Below are 17,346 nucleotides of genomic sequence, written 5' to 3'. Positions count from 1 at the left end.
GTTTTGAACTTCATTCTTTTGGTGAGGAGCATGAAAGTTGAGTGTGTGAAGTTAAAGAATTTTCTGGTTTTCTCTCCCTAATTCTTCTTCCTGACTCGAAGCATAGATTATTTGCTTTGTGGGGAGCACGAGGGATTTTTTCATAATTCATTACCCTACAGGAACAATAGCCTACAGGAACAAAGACATTTGAGTGTTAAGGGCTTGGGGTTGTGGGTTTTTTTGTTTTTTTGTTTTTTGCTGTTTGTTTTTGTAGCTCTGTCTGCCAATGAAATTAATTGCCTTTGTGACGTTTGGTAGCATCGCTGATACGATTCTTTAGTTTACTCAGTCTCCTTGTTTTTGGTCCCCCCATTCATAATGCAGAGCTTAAATAAGCGTGGGGTCAGAGCGCCTCACCCACTCAGGACGTGAACCTTCTGGGCAGCGGCGCAAGCGGGACCCAAGAAGGACAGAGCCCCAGTCCTGCTTGGTACCCGCGGGTGCGCGGCGCGGGGGGCGGGGCCGGCAGTCTCACGCCCCGCCTCGGCGTGCGGTGGGGGCGGGGCCTGCGGACGGACTCTGTGGGGCGGGGGCGGGGCCCACGGTCTGAGACTCCGCCTCGGGGAGGGGGCCTGGGCGGGGCTCAGCCTTGGGAAGGAGCGAAGGCGGGGCCTGCGGGATAGGACTCTGCCTGGGAGTAGGGGCGTGGTTCGAGGGCTCCGGCTCCGCCTTGTGGAGGAGAGGGAGCGGGCCTGCGGGCTGAGGCTCCGCCTCGGGAAGGAAGCGGGGGCGGGCCTGCGGACCGGGACTCCACCACGGGAAAGGGGCATGGGCGGGGCTCAGCCTCTGGAAGGAGCGGAGGCGGGGCCTGCGGGATAGGACTCCGCCTGGGGTGGGGACGTGGCTGGCGGGCTCCGCCTCGGGGAGGAGCGGGGGCGGGCCTGAGAGCTAGGTCTCCGCCTCGGGGAGGAGTCGGAGGCTGAGACTCCGCCTCGGGGAGGAGTGGGGGCGGGACCCGCGGGCCGGGACGCTGCCTCAGGGAGAAGGGGGCGTGGCCTGTGGGCAGGGCTAAGTCTCGGGCTGCACCGTCCCTCCGGGTCGCCTGGGGGCGCCGTGGTGCGGCGCCGCGGCCACTCCCGGAAGCGCTCTCTTGGGGTTGGCAGTCCTGGAGGCAGAGGCTTCTCGACAGCACACGTGCGGCAGCCGCGATGAAGTTCGCTTACCGGGTGAGCGAGGGCGCTGGACCGGGGCCGCGGCGCTGGGTCCGGGGTTGGGGGCGGTGGGGCCGCACTGTCTCTCAGCCTGTAACCTGCGCGGCCGGCCCCAGGGCCATGGGCGGACATCCCGGACCCGGACGGAGAGGCGGGCCCCGGCCCCCAAGCGGCAGGTGTGGGCGCGGGAGAGAACGGAGCCCTAGCGGGATGAGCATGGACAGGCCAGCCCTGGACTGAAGGCCTGATTCCCGGCTGCACGCGGGCAGAGGAGCCGCGGAGCCGAGCCCCGGAACGTCGCCTTCATCTTCCTTCGCTGTCAGGGTCACGTGGCTGCCCGATGGTGGGGACACTGGAGGTTTGCCCCGTCCACACCTTGTGGGTCCCAATTCTTGAGGGTACTTCTGCCCCCGGCCTCCTGCCTGGTCGCGTGCCTCTCTCCCTGGTTCGTGCCAGGTCCTTAGCGCCTTGGCCTGGCTCTGGCCACAGCGCAGGCCTTCTTCAGCGCCACCCCACACTTGCTGGCGCTTGCCCCTCAGTGCTCTCTTCCCCTGCCACCCAAACCAGGAGGGGCTGGGTGGCGGCTCTCCTCCCGCCCATAGCCAGCTTCTCTCTGGCGGCTGCACTTCACCCGCTCTCTCCATTCCTTGGGGCCACCTTCCTGGTCGGGACAGCATCACCTAACCGCCTCCCTCCTGCTCTCCCTGTTGTTCCTGCTGTGGTGAGCATGGTCTTTAAAAAAAAAAAAAAGAAGAAGGGATTTGAATCACAGCCGGCCTCTGCTTAAAATGTTCTCAGCTGGCCAGGCTTCTCCCTCTGAGCTCCCTGAGGTTATGAGGGCCATCACTTCCAGACGCTGGTCCTGCTGGCTCCTTCTCTCTAGGTTCTGGTTCTGGCGGCCCCTCCAGGGGTCCTTCCCTGACCAGTCTCGGAACTACCTCTCTCTTCCAATCGCTACACATGCTCTGTAGTAACTTCTTCAGTGCCCCCGCCCCCTGGACATAGACTATGAGGGCATCAGGGCACAGACCCCAGCATCCAGCAGCATGTCCAGGGAACACATGAGTTTGGCGATGAATGAATGAATCAGCTAATTAATTGGAGCCCAGCAGGTTACTTTGTTCAAGAAGCCTTGAGCCCCAGATGCCCTTGGAGTGCCCTTTTCTCCTCCTGAAACGTGGGTCCTGTTCTCTTCTGCACTTGGCAAACGCCTCTGTCCTTGTACGCGTCCCACGTACTCCCAGTGCCCCTCCCCCACCTCAGTAGGAGCTTAGGGCCCCTGGAGGTTGGGCTCACTTTGCTTCCCTCCCTCTCGCTCAAGGCTGGGCTGCACAGGTGGCCAGCAAGTGTCCCAGGGGATGCCTGGAGGGACCCCAGGAATGACCAGGGACCTGGGGGGAGCAGGGAGTCTGTGCTGTCTCCTTGACCAGAGAGAGGCCTCGTTTAGCCCTTTCCCAAAATTGAGACTTTTGTACTTTTGTTGTGTTAAGATGGCTTTATTTTCTTTCCAGTTTTCGAATTTGCTGGGGACAGTCTATCGGTGTGGAAACTTAAATTTTACATGCGATGGAAATTCAGTTATTAGTCCTGTGGGAAACAGAGTGACGGTGTTTGACCTTAAAAAGTAAGTGCGTTACCAAGATGTTAACGACAGTGACCGCTATGGCGTGTGGGCAAAAGCTGACCGCGCCTTCCTCTCACTAGTGCCCCCGTTAAGTGCCGCAGCCCGAAAGCCTGTTCGAGGGTATACGGAGTGTCAGCGGGTCAGGAGTGCGCCTGGTCCCTCAGCTGAAGCCCAGTATCTAGGTTGTTGACCTCACCTCCAGGGCAGAGCTCCCGCTGCTGGGCTGCGTTGTCGCCGGCTCACTGCGGCTCAGTTCTGCCTGCTGGGTGTGCTGTCCTCCCGGACGAGCATGTGGCTCTGTCCTTCCTTCTCAAGGGGAAGGACTCCTGAGCGGTTGTCACCGCTTCCCACAGTCGTGTGGCCGGGGTGAGACCCTCCTGTCGCCCGGGTTTCTGTCCTGCTCTGCAGGCCTCAGCCTGTCTGTACGGTGGGACGATGGTCCACGTCTTTGCCGAGGGGGACTTCTGAAGCTCCTGAGAGCAGTGCTGGTGGGGGAACTCAGGGCCAAGTGCAGGCGTGACCGTCACGGCTGCCGTTGCGTTTAAATGACATCTGCTGGGGCTGGCTGGAGCAAGGAGCACGTGCTCGTCGGAGGAAAACTAGAAAGTAGGACAGTAGGGAACCAAGTTAGACTCTGAGCAGCGGCTACCCGTCTTTAACGTTCTTTTTCCGTTTTTGCACACTCTCCCAGCTCTGTAAGAACAGTTCTGCCTACGTGTGCCGACCTTGTGGTTAACCCTTTCTGTTAACGTGTAGCTTGTTTCCAGTTTTCCGACTTTGTAACGTCTGTAAAATTCTCCCCAGATGTGGTTCTACAAACAAAATTGGCAAACCGAAGCCCAGTTTTAAGGTTTTTAATCTGCTTTACCAGATACTCTCCGAGGACCTGTTTTTCTTTCTGCTTTCCCAACCAGGAGCTCTGGCCCCAGAGCCAGGAAGGGACAGGAAGGGTGGGGAGGGGAAGGGTCTCAGGCCACCCCTGCCCCCCTCGTCTGACAACTGAGACCAAGGACACAGCTCTGGTTTTGTCTCCTAGCAACAAATCCAGCACTTTGCCCTTGGCCACTCGGTACAACGTTAAGTGTGTCGGGCTGTCCCCAGACGGCCGCCTGGCCATCATCGTCGATGAAGGTAAGTGCCCTTGGCCGGGAAACAGCGGCTCAGGTGGTTGGGACACACGAGGCCGTCACCCTGTCCCGCTGGGGGCGTAGGCCTCCGCGGTCCTGCCTGCGGTCCGGGTGGGCTTTGGGATGAGGGTGGGGGGGGGGGGGGACGCAGATGCGCCTGGGTGTCCCGTCTGGGGTGACCGCACATCCGCCACTTTCCCTTCCTGCAGGGGGGGACGCGCTGCTGGTCAGCCTGGTCTGCAGGTCCGTGCTCCATCACTTCCACTTTAAGGGCTCCGTGCACAGCGTGTCCTTCTCCCCTGACGGCAGGTGAGGGCTTGGTGTGGCCTCCATGACCCGCACGGCGGGGCTCGGGGGGGCTCTCTCGACGGGAGGTGGCAGCGCAGGAGCCTGTGCTCAGGCCTCATCTTCATGCGCGTCTGGGCTCCCGCAGGGCTGCACGGCCACAGGCCCCGCTCCCCCTACTTGAGGGCTGGGGCTCCCACCCTGAGCGGGAGATTCCGAAGGTCCTTGTCCAGGACCGCCTCCAGAACAGCCACTGTCCTCAGGAGGATCTTGTGGCCTCCAGACAGCAGAGCCACAGAGGGGCCCCTGTCTCTGAGTGGCACTGACCCCCAGCCTCGACGTGCGCAGTGAGAATGTTGTGTGCAGACAGGGCCCTGGCTGGACCCAGCCTTGCTCTGGGTCCAAGGGCCACAGGAGAGGGGGCTGGTTCCCAGCATGCTCACACCCAGGCTGACCCGGATGTGCCCTGGAGGGGGCAGCCCTGGATTTCGGCCGTGAGCCCCCGTTCCACGTCCACACTCAGAAACTGCTTAGAACGGCCTCCAAGGCAGTGGCCACTCCCCAGCGCCCGTCGTGCAGAGCCCTGTTGTCCTTCCGGCTCCCAGGGCGTCTGTCCCAGGCTGGCGGGCGGCCAGAGGTGTGGCAGCATTCAGGGTGCCTGCAGGGTCGGTCTGTCTCTCTGACCGTCCCCCTGTCCTTCTTTGGCCTCAGTCCCTATAGGAGGAGAGGGGGCCTGGGGGCCATGGAGAGGCAGGCCCCTATGTTTTGCCTCTCATAGGAAATCGCCTCGTAGCACGTGCACTGTCCTCAGAGGCTGAGCTGGTCTCGGGACTCCATGGGTCTTATGGATCAATGGCCCTTTTCTTTGGCAGGAAGTTCGTTGTCACAAAAGGCAACATCGCTCAGATGTACCACGCCCCTGGGAGGAAGCGGGAATTCAACGCGTTCGTCCTGGACAAAACCTACTTTGGGCCGTACGATGAGACCACGTGCATCGACTGGACGGACGACTCCCGGTGAGGCCTGCGGGCGGGGCCTGAGGGGGACGCCTAGTAGCTGGCCTCTTGTTGGGGGGGGCGGGGGGGAGCCTGGTGACTCTGGTCGAAGACCAGAGTTTCGGTCTGGAATGGCCTCCGTCCAGCCTCACGAGGTGCTGGAGGCAGGATGGGCTCCTGGTTCTGAGTGGGGCCTGCGCTGCCTGGGGCATCCGCCCCTGGACACGGAGCGCGAGATGGCAGCCTTGCTGGGGATGCTGTATCCGGTGTGTCGCGGCCCGGTCGGTGCCACCAGATGGGCGGAGCAGCTGTGTCCACGGCAGAGTCGGGAGCTGCTCCCAACATGGGGGCCGGCCCCGTCCCCTCACGGCCGCACCCCTAACCGCCCTGAAAGGCACCTCAGCCGCTTGCTCGCTCCCAGCTGCCCTGTACTGTGCGCACGGGGACGGTGGAGGCTGGGGGTCAGTGCCGCTTTGCACACCGGCCACCACCGGGTGAGAGGTGGGGCACAGTCGTGTCTGCGGGAGATGGCCTCGTGCTCCTAGCGTGTGGCTCCTCTATGGACGGGCAGGGGCGGCGCCCTGTAGCCATGCCTTCCTGCCTCTTCCGCGAGGCGATGCCTATTCCCGCGTCTGCCTGTGTTCATGCCCTAAGCCGGGCCCCCCGCGCGGCACCCCGTGGGCGTGGTGGTCCATTCTCAGGGCTCCCTTGGGCTGCCCTGTGGGGAGGGCAGTGACCCGTCCACCAAGACACGCAGATCGGTGCAGCGCAGGCCCGGCTGGTCTCCCTGGGTCTCTCCCCCGCGCTTGTGTGGAGCTCCACCACAAACCCCGAGGACGAGCTGAGTCTCTTTTGTCCAGGTGCTTTGCGGTCGGGAGCAAAGACATGTCCGCGTGGGTTTTCGGAGCTGAGCGCTGGGACAACCTCATCTACTATGCGCTGGGAGGACACAAGGACGCGATCGTGGCTTGCTTCTTTGAATCCGGCAGCCTAGATGTACGTTTCACCCGCCCGATGGCGTCCCAGATCTCAGCTACTCACCAGCTGCCCCCCCACCCCGGCCCCTGTAGACACAGGTGCCCCCCGGGTTACCTGGGGTGTTCAGGAGCCAGCGGCACCTGTTGGCTGCCCGTTGGCCATCGTCTCTGCCAGTGCTCAGGGGCAGGCTGCAGACGGATGTAGCTATGTGGGATTTTGTCCACCACGTGGCTGGCGCGGGCTGACCCGTACCCACTCCCACACGCTTCCTTTTCCAGCTGTACACGATCAGCCAGGACGGGGCCCTGTGTGTGTGGCAGTGTGACACCTCCCCCGAAGGCCTGAGGCCGAAAGCCCCCACGGGCTGGAAGGCAGATCTGCTGCAGGGGGAAGAGGAGGAGGAGGAGGAGCGGGAGGAGGAGACCACAGTCCGGGGGAAATCCGCACCGGCCCCGGAGGAGCAGCAGGGAAAAGTGAAATACTCTCGGCTGGCCAAGTAGGTGTCCTCACAGAGGCTGGCGGGGGCCTCGCGCCCTCCAAGGCTGAGATGTGACAAGGAGGCACAGAGGGCCTGGGAACCAGCCGGGAGGCCGCCTGGTGTCCCAGGTGCAGGGTCAGGGCGGGGAGAGCCTCGGGCAGAGGGAAGGAGAGGCCGCTGCAGCAGGGCCCGTGTCCTGCATGGAGCCGGGGCGCCTGGCCTGGGGCACAGGCATGAGATGGGCCTGGCGCCCCGCTCTCCATCCACGGCTCTTCTGACCCCCCGTCCATTTAGGTACTTTTTCAATAAGGAGGGAGATTTCAACAACCTGACTGCTGCGGCCTTTCACAAAAAGACCCACCTCTTGGTCACCGGCTTTGCCTCTGGAATCTTCCACCTTCACGAGCTCCCCGAGTTCAACCTCATCCACTCCCTGAGGTGAGGGCCGGGGGGAATGGCAGGTTGCACGCGTGCTCGCCGGCCCCACCGGACGACGGTGGGGAGTGAGTGCAGGGCCGTGCGGGGTGAGGCTGTGGGACGGCCAGGCGGGCGGTGGGCAGAGTGGGCTCGTGGTGCCGCCTGCCCGCCCTTTTCAGATGCCCCGCCTTCCTGCCCAGCGTCTCCGATCAGAGGGTCGCCTCCATCGCTGTCAACGGCTCCGGAGACTGGATCGCCTTTGGCTGTGCAGGTTCGTCTTTGTGCCGGGTCCGGCCAGAACAAGAACGGATCTCCTGTCCCAGGACGACCGCCTGCGGTCCCCTCGCCTCCGGGACCCAGTGCCAGCGAGCACAGCTGGTCGGCCAGCGGCCCTTGTCAGGAGCAGCGGCGCAAGTCCACCAGCGACGCCTCGCTTGCTGAGCCCCTGTCTCCGTCAGCCGGGCCCATGGCCGTGGGCCTCGGGTGGGCTGCGTTAGGTGACGGGGCCACCGCGAGGCAGTGACACGGGGTGGCAGCGTCCCTGCCAGGTTCCCTCACTCAGGTGGAGGGTGACAGAGGCACTGGCCTCGGTGGGTCGGGCGGTCCGGTGCCGGCACAAGGCAGGACCCGATGGGGCGCGGGGCACAGTATGGTGGGCAGGTCCCCAGCCGCTCCCCACGTGTGCTCCGTAGGCCTGGGCCAGCTGCTGGTGTGGGAGTGGCAGAGTGAGTCCTACGTGCTCAAGCAGCAGGGCCATTTCAACAGCATGGTGTCTCTGGCCTACTCCCCCGACGGGCAGTACATCGTCACCGGCGGGGATGACGGCAAGGTGGGGCTGGTCAGGTGGCCAGGGCCGTGGCCTGGGGCGGGAAGGACGTGGGGCCTTGTCTGCTGGCTGGGGCACCGGGGGCTGGCCCAGCCGGGGAGACCCAGGCTCCAGCTCCGGGGTTCAGCCCGGAACTCACGGGCTCGCCCCGCTTCATCTGGGCTCGTGGGGAGGGGTTCACAAATGACCCGGGGCCGGCTGGCTGTTTCTCTGTCTCTGGCTCGGATTCCCGCACACGTGCACCCGCTTGTCCGTGGCGGCAGCCGTGGCATGTGGGTGCGTGTACGCCCCAGGGTGACACAGGCCCCACAGACCTCTACCCTCCCTCACGTGGAGGCGGCAGAGAGGCAAGGGGCAGATGGCGTCTCTAGGCTCGGCGGGCACACGGTGGAGTGCGCACATGTGTGCGTGTGTGTGGTCCTGAGCTGGTGCCAGCCTCCCTCTCCGCGCTGCAGGTCAAGGTGTGGAACACCCTCAGTGGCTTCTGCTTCGTCACTTTTACGGAGCACTCGAGTGGGGTCACCGGCGTGACCTTCACTGCCACTGGCTATGTCATCGTGACCTCTTCCATGGATGGGACCGTGCGTGCCTTTGACCTTCACAGGTGACCTTTCTAACAGTCTTTCTCTGGGGCGGGCCGTGATCGCGAGGCAAGGGTCGCGGGCGTATAGACGAGGGTTCGGGGAGGCCCCAGGAACCTGAGCGGGGGTGTCCGGGACTCTGAGTGTTGCCAGCTGGACTCGTGTCTCGGGGCAGGTACCGGAACTTCCGCACCTTCACGTCTCCACGGCCCACCCAGTTCTCCTGCGTGGCCGTGGACTGCAGCGGGGAGGTCGTTTCGGCCGGGGCGCAGGACTCCTTCGAGGTCTTCATCTGGTCCATGCAGACGGGCAGGCTCCTGGACGTAAGAGCCGCACGGCTGGGGGCCGGGGTCGGGGGCGCAGCCACACGCAAGAGGGGCGCCTCTGCAGACCCGCGGGGAGCAAGCAGCTCCGGCTTCCGGCCGGGGCTCCTCCCTTCCTGCGGGGATACAGCCAGCCCGTCCTGCATCCTCGGGGCAGCGGGACCTCGTGCACGGCACCCTCGGGGCGGGTGGCCTCTTCATACCTCCTCTTCGGCCGCCACAGGTTCTGTCCGGCCACGAGGGCCCCATCAGCAGTCTGTGCTTTAGCCCGGTGAAGTCTGTCCTGGCCAGTGCCTCCTGGGACAGGACGGTGCGCCTGTGGGACATGGCAGACAGCTGGAGGACCACGGAGACGCTGGGCCTGACCTCGGATGGTGGGTGCACGGGCCAGGGGAGGGGGGCTGGCGGGCGGGAGTTCTGACACAGCGAGGAAGGCTGCGTTAGACGGGGCGCTGCCCGTCCATCTTGGTTGTGGGTTCCGATGTAACTCCAAGACCCCTCGCCGCCCCGGGCGTGGTGTCCCTCGGTGTCGGGGGCCTCGCGCGCTGGCTTGCTCAACTGCCGGCCCCGAGAAGCAGCCAGCGCTGTCGGGCGGAGCCTCGGGGAGGACTCCGGGGTGACGGTAGGCTGGGAGGCCCTGCCACCCGGACTCCGGCCGTGTGCGCGTGCAGGCGAAGCTTTCCTGCCCCGCACGCGTGACGTTCGCGTCGTGGGCCCCTGGGACTCGCGGCCTGTGCGGTGTCTCTGCTTCCCGCCACCCCGCTCGGCTCTGGTTCGTGCTCTTCACGGCCGGCCGGCGGCCTGTGTCTGCAGGGCCTCCAGGTCGTCTGTGTCCAGTCCGTCCCGCGGTTCTGTCAGAATCACCTGTGTCCCGCTCTCCGTGTGCCGCACCCCTGCCGGGCCTGGCCCCTCGCCCCCGGCCCCTCCCAGCAGGCTGGCCTCCTGCCTGTCTCGTGACCCCACCCGGACCCTCTCGCCCCCTGAGGCAGTTGGAGCCCTGCCCTCGCTAGCGCAGGCCCCGGGGCCTCCCTCGCAGGGTGGGGCTTGTCTGGGGGAGCTTCCGTGTGCCTCCACTGGTGCTCGCCTGGCTCTCCTGCACTGACACCGGCTGAGGACGGAGGGCGTGGCCTCCTGCCGGCTGGGCTCCTTCTCTGGCCCTGATCACGTGTCTCTTTTCAGCCCTGGCTGTGACCTTCCGTCCCGACGGGGCAGAGTTGGCTGTCGCCACGCTGAACTCACAGATCACCTTCTGGGACCCCGAGAACGCCGTGCAGACGGGCTCCATCGAGGGCAGGCACGACCTCAAGACGGGCAGGAAGGAGCTGGACAAGGTCACCGCCAAGCACTCGGCCAAGGGGAAGTGAGTGCCTCAGTGAGCGGGTGCAGAGCCCGGGTTGGGTTTGCGGTTGGCGGGTGTCCGTGTCTTTCCCCCCCTTGGCCTTGTGGACCGTCGGGGACTGGTGTTTGCACATCTGCCTCTGCTCCTTTTGGGTGTGGCTCTTGGGGCGGGGTCACCAGGTAACCCAGGTTCACTTTTTCGAGGAACTGCTGGAGTGTTTTGCAAAGTGACGGCACCATCTGATATCCCCGCCGGCAGCAGGAAGGGTCCCGGTTTCCCCACGTCCCTGTCCCCGTCCCCGCCCATTACTGCCAGTTTTTTCTAAATCGCAGCCTCGTGGGACGGGGCGTGAGGTGATGTTTCGATGTGGCGCTGACTTATCTTTTTCTTAAGGACCGATGCTGTCAAACACGTTTTCGCAGGCCGAGTGGCCGTCTGGACGTCGTGTCTGGAGAAGCGTCTGTCCAGGGCATTTGCTTGTTTTAATTGTGTGTTTCTCGAGTGGTGTATGTATTCGAGACGGGAGCTCCCCGACAGACCTGTCCCTTGGAAATCTCTTTTCTGCTCTGTGGGTTCTCTTCGTTTTCTCTGGTGTGTTTTCAAGCGTGAACGTGTTTATTTTCTCTTCTGTCGGTCGTGCCCTTTGGTGTGTGGGACAGTCGTCTCCCGTGGCCAGGCCTGTAGGCACCTGGTTTCCGGGGATGCAGGGCCGAGGAGGCCCCCCTGCCCGTGGTTGCCTTGTGGGTGACAGGCACGGTGGCCTCCTTTTCCTTCTGACTTCAGCAAGGAAGCATCGTGACTGGAGCCATGCGGTCCTTTCGTGAAAGGGCCATGTCCGTTGGGAGGTCCCTTCTTGGGGGGCCTGCTGCCTCGGAGCCTTGTGAGCCCTAGGCCAGAGCCCCGCGGACGATGCCTGCTGGGCTTTGAGGGAGCGCCACACGCTAGGGGTCCCTGGGGGTGAGCGTGTGTGTGTCCCCTCTGCTCAGGGCCTTCACTACTCTGTGCTACTCTGCGGACGGCCAGAGCGTCCTGGCGGGAGGGATGTCCAAGTTCGTGTGCATCTATCACGTCAAGGAGCAGATCCTTAGGAAGAAGTTCGAGATCTCCCGCAACCTCTCCCTGGACGCCATGGAGGTGAGCGGGTGCCCGGGTCTGGGCTGCCCTCCCCACGTCCTGGCGCCACGGGGACCGGGAGAAGGCTCTAGGCATGTGTGTGCCTGCCTGGGTCCCCGCCCCCTCCCGAGGGATTCTGGGCGCAGGTGTCCCCGTTTCCCTGAGGAAACGCTGACAGGCTGAGGGGGTAGACGCCCCACATGTGCCGGCCTTGTGGAGGCTGATGGGAGCCCTCGGTGCAGCGCATTAGGGAATCTGACCGCCGTGGTGGTGGCAGCGGGGCCCCTGCACGTCCGCAGCAGCTCTGAGGGCGGGTTCTGCTGCGCAGCGGGTAGGGACGCGTGTCCCACGTGCATCCCACACGGGGCTGGGTCTCCGTCAGTATTTGTGGCATGTGAGGAAGGCAGGGGACAGGGGACAAGTTAGACATCTGGAGCTTTGCCCTTCTAGGAATTTCTGAACCGGAGGAAAATGACAGAGTTTGGCAACCTGGCGCTAATCGATCAGGACGCCGGGGCAGAGGACGGAGTCGCGATCCCATTGCCGGGTGTGAAGAAAGGTGAGCGGAGGACCCCTCGTGTCTCCAGAGGCCCCGGCCACAGCAGGCTGCGCTGCCCACCTCCTTTACCCGCGTGATAGCAGCCTGGCTCAGCGGCTGGCACCCGGCCCTGTGCCTCGCGCTCACCCACACGTGGGCCACAGGGAGGGCTCCGGGGTCAGGGAGCTGGCGGTCCAGGAGGCCCACAGGGTGCGTGCCCCTCACGGGGACGGGGCAGGAGAGCCGGGGGCCTGGTAGACCGTCAGGAGGGGACGCCGCCAGCTAGAGAGCCCCTGTGCCAGCCCTGGGCAAGCAGCTGCTGCGCAGCTCCCCGCCCCCCGCCCCCCCTTCCCCGTGCTGGCCTGGGTCGGCTCATTCCAGCCGTGGCTCGTGCCCCACCACGTGCCTCTGGGCCCACAATGCACGCTGGGGAGTGGGGGCTCCTCAGCGACTGGCTGGGTGACAGACCCAGGACCACACGATCGCCGTGGGCCCTGGAGCAGCCCTGCCTCCACCGAGCCCCTTCTCGGGAACCTCTTAACAAGAGTGGGGTCTGTAAGCCCTCAGTGATGGGCAAGGGTGCTTCTCAGCCTGTGTGGAGACCTTTTTTTTTTCTTTTTAAGTTTCTTAATGTTTATTTCTGAGACAGAGAAAGACAGAACATGAGTGTGGGAGGGGCAGAGAGAGAGGGAGACACAGGATCCGAAGCGGGCTCCAGGCTCCGAGCCATCAGCACAGAGCGTGATGCGGGGCTCGAACCCACAAACCATGAGATCACGACCTGAGCCGAAGTCGGTCGCTCAACCGACTGAGCCACCCGGGTGCCCTGTGTCTGGAGACCTTTGATTGTCACAACTCGAGCAGAACAGGCACTGTTGGTGGTGAGTGTGGGGGACTGAGGGGTCCGCTGGACCCATGAGAACCCAGCCCCGTGTGTTGGTCCCCCTGAGGTCGAGAGCCCCCAGAGAGAATTTGTGGGGAGATACACACGAAGTGTTGCTGAGCTGGCTTCCGGGTGGCTGGGGGCCAGGCAGAGAGGAGCCTTTTCTCAGGTGATGTACGTGTCGTTGAGCTTAGAACATAGCACCCCTCACACCGCAGATTTGAAAACAAATTTCAGGAGCGCCTTGGGGGTGCTCAGTTGGCTGAGCCTCCTACTCTTGAATTCGGCTCCGGTCACGATCTCGTGGTTCATGGGTTCGAGCCCTGCGTCAGGCTCTGTGCTGACAGTGTGGAGCCTGCCTAGGAGGCTCTCTCTCCCTCTCTCCCTGCCCCTCCCCCACTCCTGCTCTTTCTCTTTGTCCTAATAAATAAACTTCAAAAAGTTAAACTAAAATAGGTTTCCAGAGGAGATGCACAGGGCGATGACCAGTGAGGACGAGCCCCTACAGGTGCATAGGGTGGTGACCAGTGAGGATGAGCCCCCACCCCACAGAGCTGCCATGTGAGGTCGTGCGTCTTGTGCACTGCACAGAGTGCTTGGCAGAGTGGCCGGTGGGGACTGGAGCCACCCTGCCCTCAGCCTTTGGGTTGTGCCAAGGCCTTTTCGCAGAATAGGGCAGGTGTCTGTCGGCCAGGCTGAACGCCCACAGGAGCGTGTGCTCCAGGGGCTCGTCCGCGGAGGCCAGCGGCGCCTGTGAAACAGCATCTGGGGCCCTGGCACAAGACTCCCCGCGGGGCCCAGGGGCCAGAGCCGCCGCTCCCGCTGGGCCTGGAGCAGCAGGGCAGCCCTCCTTTCGCAGCGGGAGAGGGCTGCCCTGTAACCGCAAGGGCCCTGTGTTCCAGGTGACATGAGCTCTCGGCACTTGAAGCCTGAAATCCGGGTGACTTCGCTTCGCTTCTCTCCCACAGGTGAGCCCCGGCCAGTGGGTCGTGGGTGCCGGGAAGCGTGGGGGTTGGTCCCGATGGGCTTCCGGGCCCACGGTGCACGTGGTGGGCCTGGCACCTCTGTGGCAGTGACGAGGTTGGTCACAGCTTCTGGCTGGCTCTGGGCCTCGCTGTCCTCCACGGGTGACGTGTGGTCTTTGTTCGCTCCCGACACGCTGGGCTTTGAGGCGGAGGCAGGCGGCTGCACCGAGCGTCCTCACGTGTGCCAGTCTGCAGCGCGGCAGGGGAGGGTCTGTGCCCGCAGGGTCTGGGACCGTTAGGTAAATGCGGTCCCGCAGGGCGGACAGGAGGGGGGCTTGCAGTGGGCTCGTCCGGGGGGTGACGGCCGACACTCCCCGGCATCGATGGGGAGGCGGAGGCAGCAGGGCACAGAACGGCACGTGGCCGAGCACGGCCGTGCGAGTCGGGGTGCAGACCGTGGCCCAGTCTCGCCGGCTCCACAGTGGGGACGCCACGTTGCCGCAGAGCCGGAAGCCCACAGGCTCACGGAGGACCTGACCGGGCCTGGTGCTCGCGGGACGCGAGCGGACGCACACGGGCTCTGCCCTGAAGCGGCTGGTGGCTGGGGTGGGAGCGGGGGGCGGGCGTCCCCGTGCCCCTTTCTTGCTGATACTCTTGGGACCGCGGGGACTTGCTCGGTGCCTTTTAAGTAAAAGCGGGTGTTCAGGAAACCCCCCGACTGCCTAATTCCCAGGGCGCTGCTGGGCCGCCACCACCACCGAGGGGCTCCTCGTCTACTCCCTGGACGCCCAGATGCTGTTTGACCCTTTTGAGCTGGACACCGACGTCACCCCCGCACGCATCCGGGCGGCCGTGCGCCAGCAGGACTTGACCAGGGCCATCCTCATGGCCTTCCGGCTCAACGAGTGGACGCTGCTACAGGAGGTCCTGGAGTCGGTGCCCTGGGACGAGGGTGAGCGCCGGACGGGCCCGGCAGCTTCTCGGCCCCTGCACGCGCGGGGTGGGGTCTAGGCCGCGCTCGCCTTCTCTCCCGAGGGAGAGTTCTTGGCAGAGTGAGCACAGTTTCCTCCCCCCGCAGTCGAGGTGGTCAGCTCCTCGCTTCCTGAGCTGTACGTGGAGAAGGTGCTGGAGTTCTTGGCTTCCTCCTTCGAAGTGTCTCGCCACCTGGAATTCTACCTCATATGGACTCAGAAATTGCTCCTCGTGCACGGGCAGAAGCTGAAGTCTAGGTGAGGGGTGCGTCAGCTGTGACGCCTGTCTCCCGTCGCTCAGCTGCGCTTTGCTGCAGGTCAAAGGGGGAGCTTTGCGCGCGCGCGCGCGCACACACACACACACACACACACACACACACACACGAGAGGGCACAGCTGGCGCCTCGGCGAGTGCTGTGCGCTGAGACGAGTCTCCTTTCCAGAGCAGGGAAGGTGCTGCCGGCCGTTCAGTTCCTTCAGAAGAGCATCCAGCGGCACTTGGACAGTGTCTCCAAACTGTACGTGTGGCTGGTGGGGTCAGTGGGTGGGGCGGGGTGGCCCGTCGCCGGCTGGTTCCACGCTGGGGGCTGCCCCCTGAGTCGTCTGTTTTGGGGACAAAACACTGGGAGGTGTTCCCTCCCTCCCTGGTGAACTACTGAGCGCACGGGCCGCCCCCGGTGGGACTCGGGGCTGGCGGGCTGCGGGTGTGGCCGGGAGTTTCGAGCGATCCCCCAACGAAACGAGTTCTCTGTCCTGTCGCCGGATGGTTCGTTCGTGGCTCGTGCACCTTCTGCCCCCTGCCCTGAGGCTCAGCAGAGTCACAGCGGCCGTGATCACCACCGCTTGGCCTTTCCTGGGCCCGTTGACTGGGCACGTAGGGGGTCTGCGGTCTTCAGGGTCAGCGTTGAGGTGTCCCAGCCCTGTTTCCGGAGCGTGTTCTCTGCCCTTGCTGGTGACTGCCCGGTGTCTAGAGGCAGGGCCTGTGTCTGTCCTTAACTGCCTCCTCAGTGTTCAGCCCACAACAAGCCCTTCCTCCTAGTGTCCTGGCCGCCCGCTGGAACACGCCAGGGGGCGAAAGGGGTCTGTGTTAAATTCTGCCGCATGCTCAGAAGAGCCTTCTCTCTGTTGAGGCTTCCGTGACTCGACAGAGCTCAGTCCCAGAGACCAAGTGCCTCTCGTTAGACGGATTCTTCTGTCACGTTCACGTAGATGTGTGATAAATGCTTCGTTCTTTGGACGTCCATGCTGCTGACGCATAGGCTTTTGTGTATTGATTGTGGATTGTGGATTGTGGATTGTGTATTGATTGTGTATTGATTTTGTGTATTGATTTTGTGTATTGATTGGGGAGGCAACACTTAGGTTACGTTGCCAAACCTAGGTTTGTGGGGGGGGGGTCAGTTTGTTTTTAAAGTTCATTTATTTTGAGAGAGTGAGCGAGCACATGCACACGTAAGCAGAGGGAGGAGGAGAGAGCGTCCCGAGCAGGCTCTGGACACAGGGCTCGATCCCACGACCTATGACCTGAGCCGAGATCAAGAGCCTAACTGAGCCACCAGGGCACTCCACCTCAATAGTCCCTTACCTTTTACTCCTTCTCACCGGGTGGCTTCCTACATGGAGACAAGGGTGTGATTTTTTCCCTTTATTTTGTTAATGTGGGGACTGACCTGATTGGGAGCGTCCTTCTCTGCTCTCTAAAAGGCCTTCAAGCTCTGCACCCGCCCTTCCTCCGTGTCTGGTGGGGCTGGGGAAGCTATCGGGATGGGGTCCAGGCAAGGGCAGGGGCGGTGAGGGCGGACCAGAAGAGGTGGGTCTTACGGCTGGGTCCTTGAAGCCACTCCTGCAGGGCTGGGTGGGTCAGAAACCGAGTTAGGAGGGGCAGGGAGGGGGCTCCTGTAGTCCCTGGCTGGTTTTTCTCAGGGTCACAGGGAAGGCGGGTGCCGGGTGAGCCAGAGTCTTGATAGAAGAGAAAATCTGCTGCTCTTACTGACGTGACTCCTGTGCGCTTTTCACAGCTGTGACTGGAACCGCTATAACATCCAGTACGCTCTGGCAGTTTCCAAGCAGCGGGGCATAAAGCGCCCCTCAGAGCCGCTGGGAAGCGAGGAGGAAGCGGATGCGTCTGACGACGATGACACTCTGCACCCGCTCGGGGAAGGACAGGAAGACGGGGACAGACAGTTGGTGTAGAGCCGGCCGCGTTCGCCACCCCACATCCCCCGTGTTTTGGTTAAGACTCCCGGAGAGATGGAAGCACGCGGCCTGGGCCCGGAAGCGAGTGGGAGGGCCGTCTGAGGGCTGCGGAGGTCCCCACGCCGGGACTCCTGTTCCCACGAGAACCAGACGTGCCAGCAGCGGCAGCGAGAGCGCAGGCTCGTCACACAGGCCCGGGGCCCGCGGTGTAACCGCGAACGTTGCTCATCTCCTGTTGAAAACGCCTTTTACAGAAGCAAAAGGGTTCATTTGTATAGACTCAAATTTTGTAGGACTATTATTTATATTTTTAATACACTCTTGACGACATATTTAGAGATAAAAAAGATGAGGTTTTGTACATAAAAGTGGATTAAATCTGAACTCTGAATTGAGAATGTTTATAACATATTCTGGGTCGTGCAGGGGGATAGGGTCCCCTGTCTGTTGGCCTCCTTGTGCAGGGGGCGTGGAGGAGCAGGGCAGTGGGATCACCCTCGTGGCCCCCAGCCTG

At 63.2% G+C, this 17,346-nt stretch overlaps 1 protein-coding gene across 1 annotated transcript; it reads left to right on the top strand.

Annotated features, from left to right (window-relative positions):
• Positions 1-935: 935 nt before the first annotated feature.
• On the top strand, positions 936-17,216 carry PWP2 (PWP2 small subunit processome component). Its single transcript, XM_049627739.1, has 21 exons — positions 936-1,208; positions 2,705-2,817; positions 3,854-3,948; positions 4,154-4,253; positions 5,102-5,245; positions 6,085-6,220; positions 6,481-6,698; positions 6,975-7,118; positions 7,298-7,368; positions 7,790-7,926; positions 8,379-8,527; positions 8,680-8,827; positions 9,051-9,201; positions 10,007-10,187; positions 11,153-11,300; positions 11,730-11,838; positions 13,603-13,668; positions 14,399-14,617; positions 14,744-14,894; positions 15,080-15,154; positions 16,655-17,216. The coding sequence occupies exons 1-21, from the start codon at positions 1,191-1,193 to the stop codon at positions 16,827-16,829; spliced, it is 2,748 nt and encodes a 915-aa protein (XP_049483696.1). The 5' UTR covers positions 936-1,190; the 3' UTR covers positions 16,830-17,216.
• Positions 17,217-17,346: the final 130 nt, after the last annotated feature.

The sequence above is a fragment of the Panthera uncia genome, chromosome C2, assembly GCF_023721935.1.
Source record: "Panthera uncia isolate 11264 chromosome C2, Puncia_PCG_1.0, whole genome shotgun sequence".
In the NCBI taxonomy this organism is placed as follows: Eukaryota; Metazoa; Chordata; class Mammalia; order Carnivora; family Felidae; genus Panthera; species Panthera uncia.
Note: the sequence above shows the minus strand (reverse complement) of the source record. Positions and strands in the feature narration are given on the sequence as shown.

What these genes read in the sequence shown, in the direction of transcription:
- PWP2 (XM_049627739.1), top strand. An exon ending in AACCTCATCCACTCCCTGAG is followed by an intron (nt 7,119 to 7,297) that starts GTGAGGGCCGGG and finishes CTTCCTGCCCAG; the next exon opens with CGTCTCCGATCAGAGGGTCG. An exon ending in GCTGGGCCTGACCTCGGATG is followed by an intron (nt 9,202 to 10,006) that starts GTGGGTGCACGG and finishes GTCTCTTTTCAG; the next exon opens with CCCTGGCTGTGACCTTCCGT.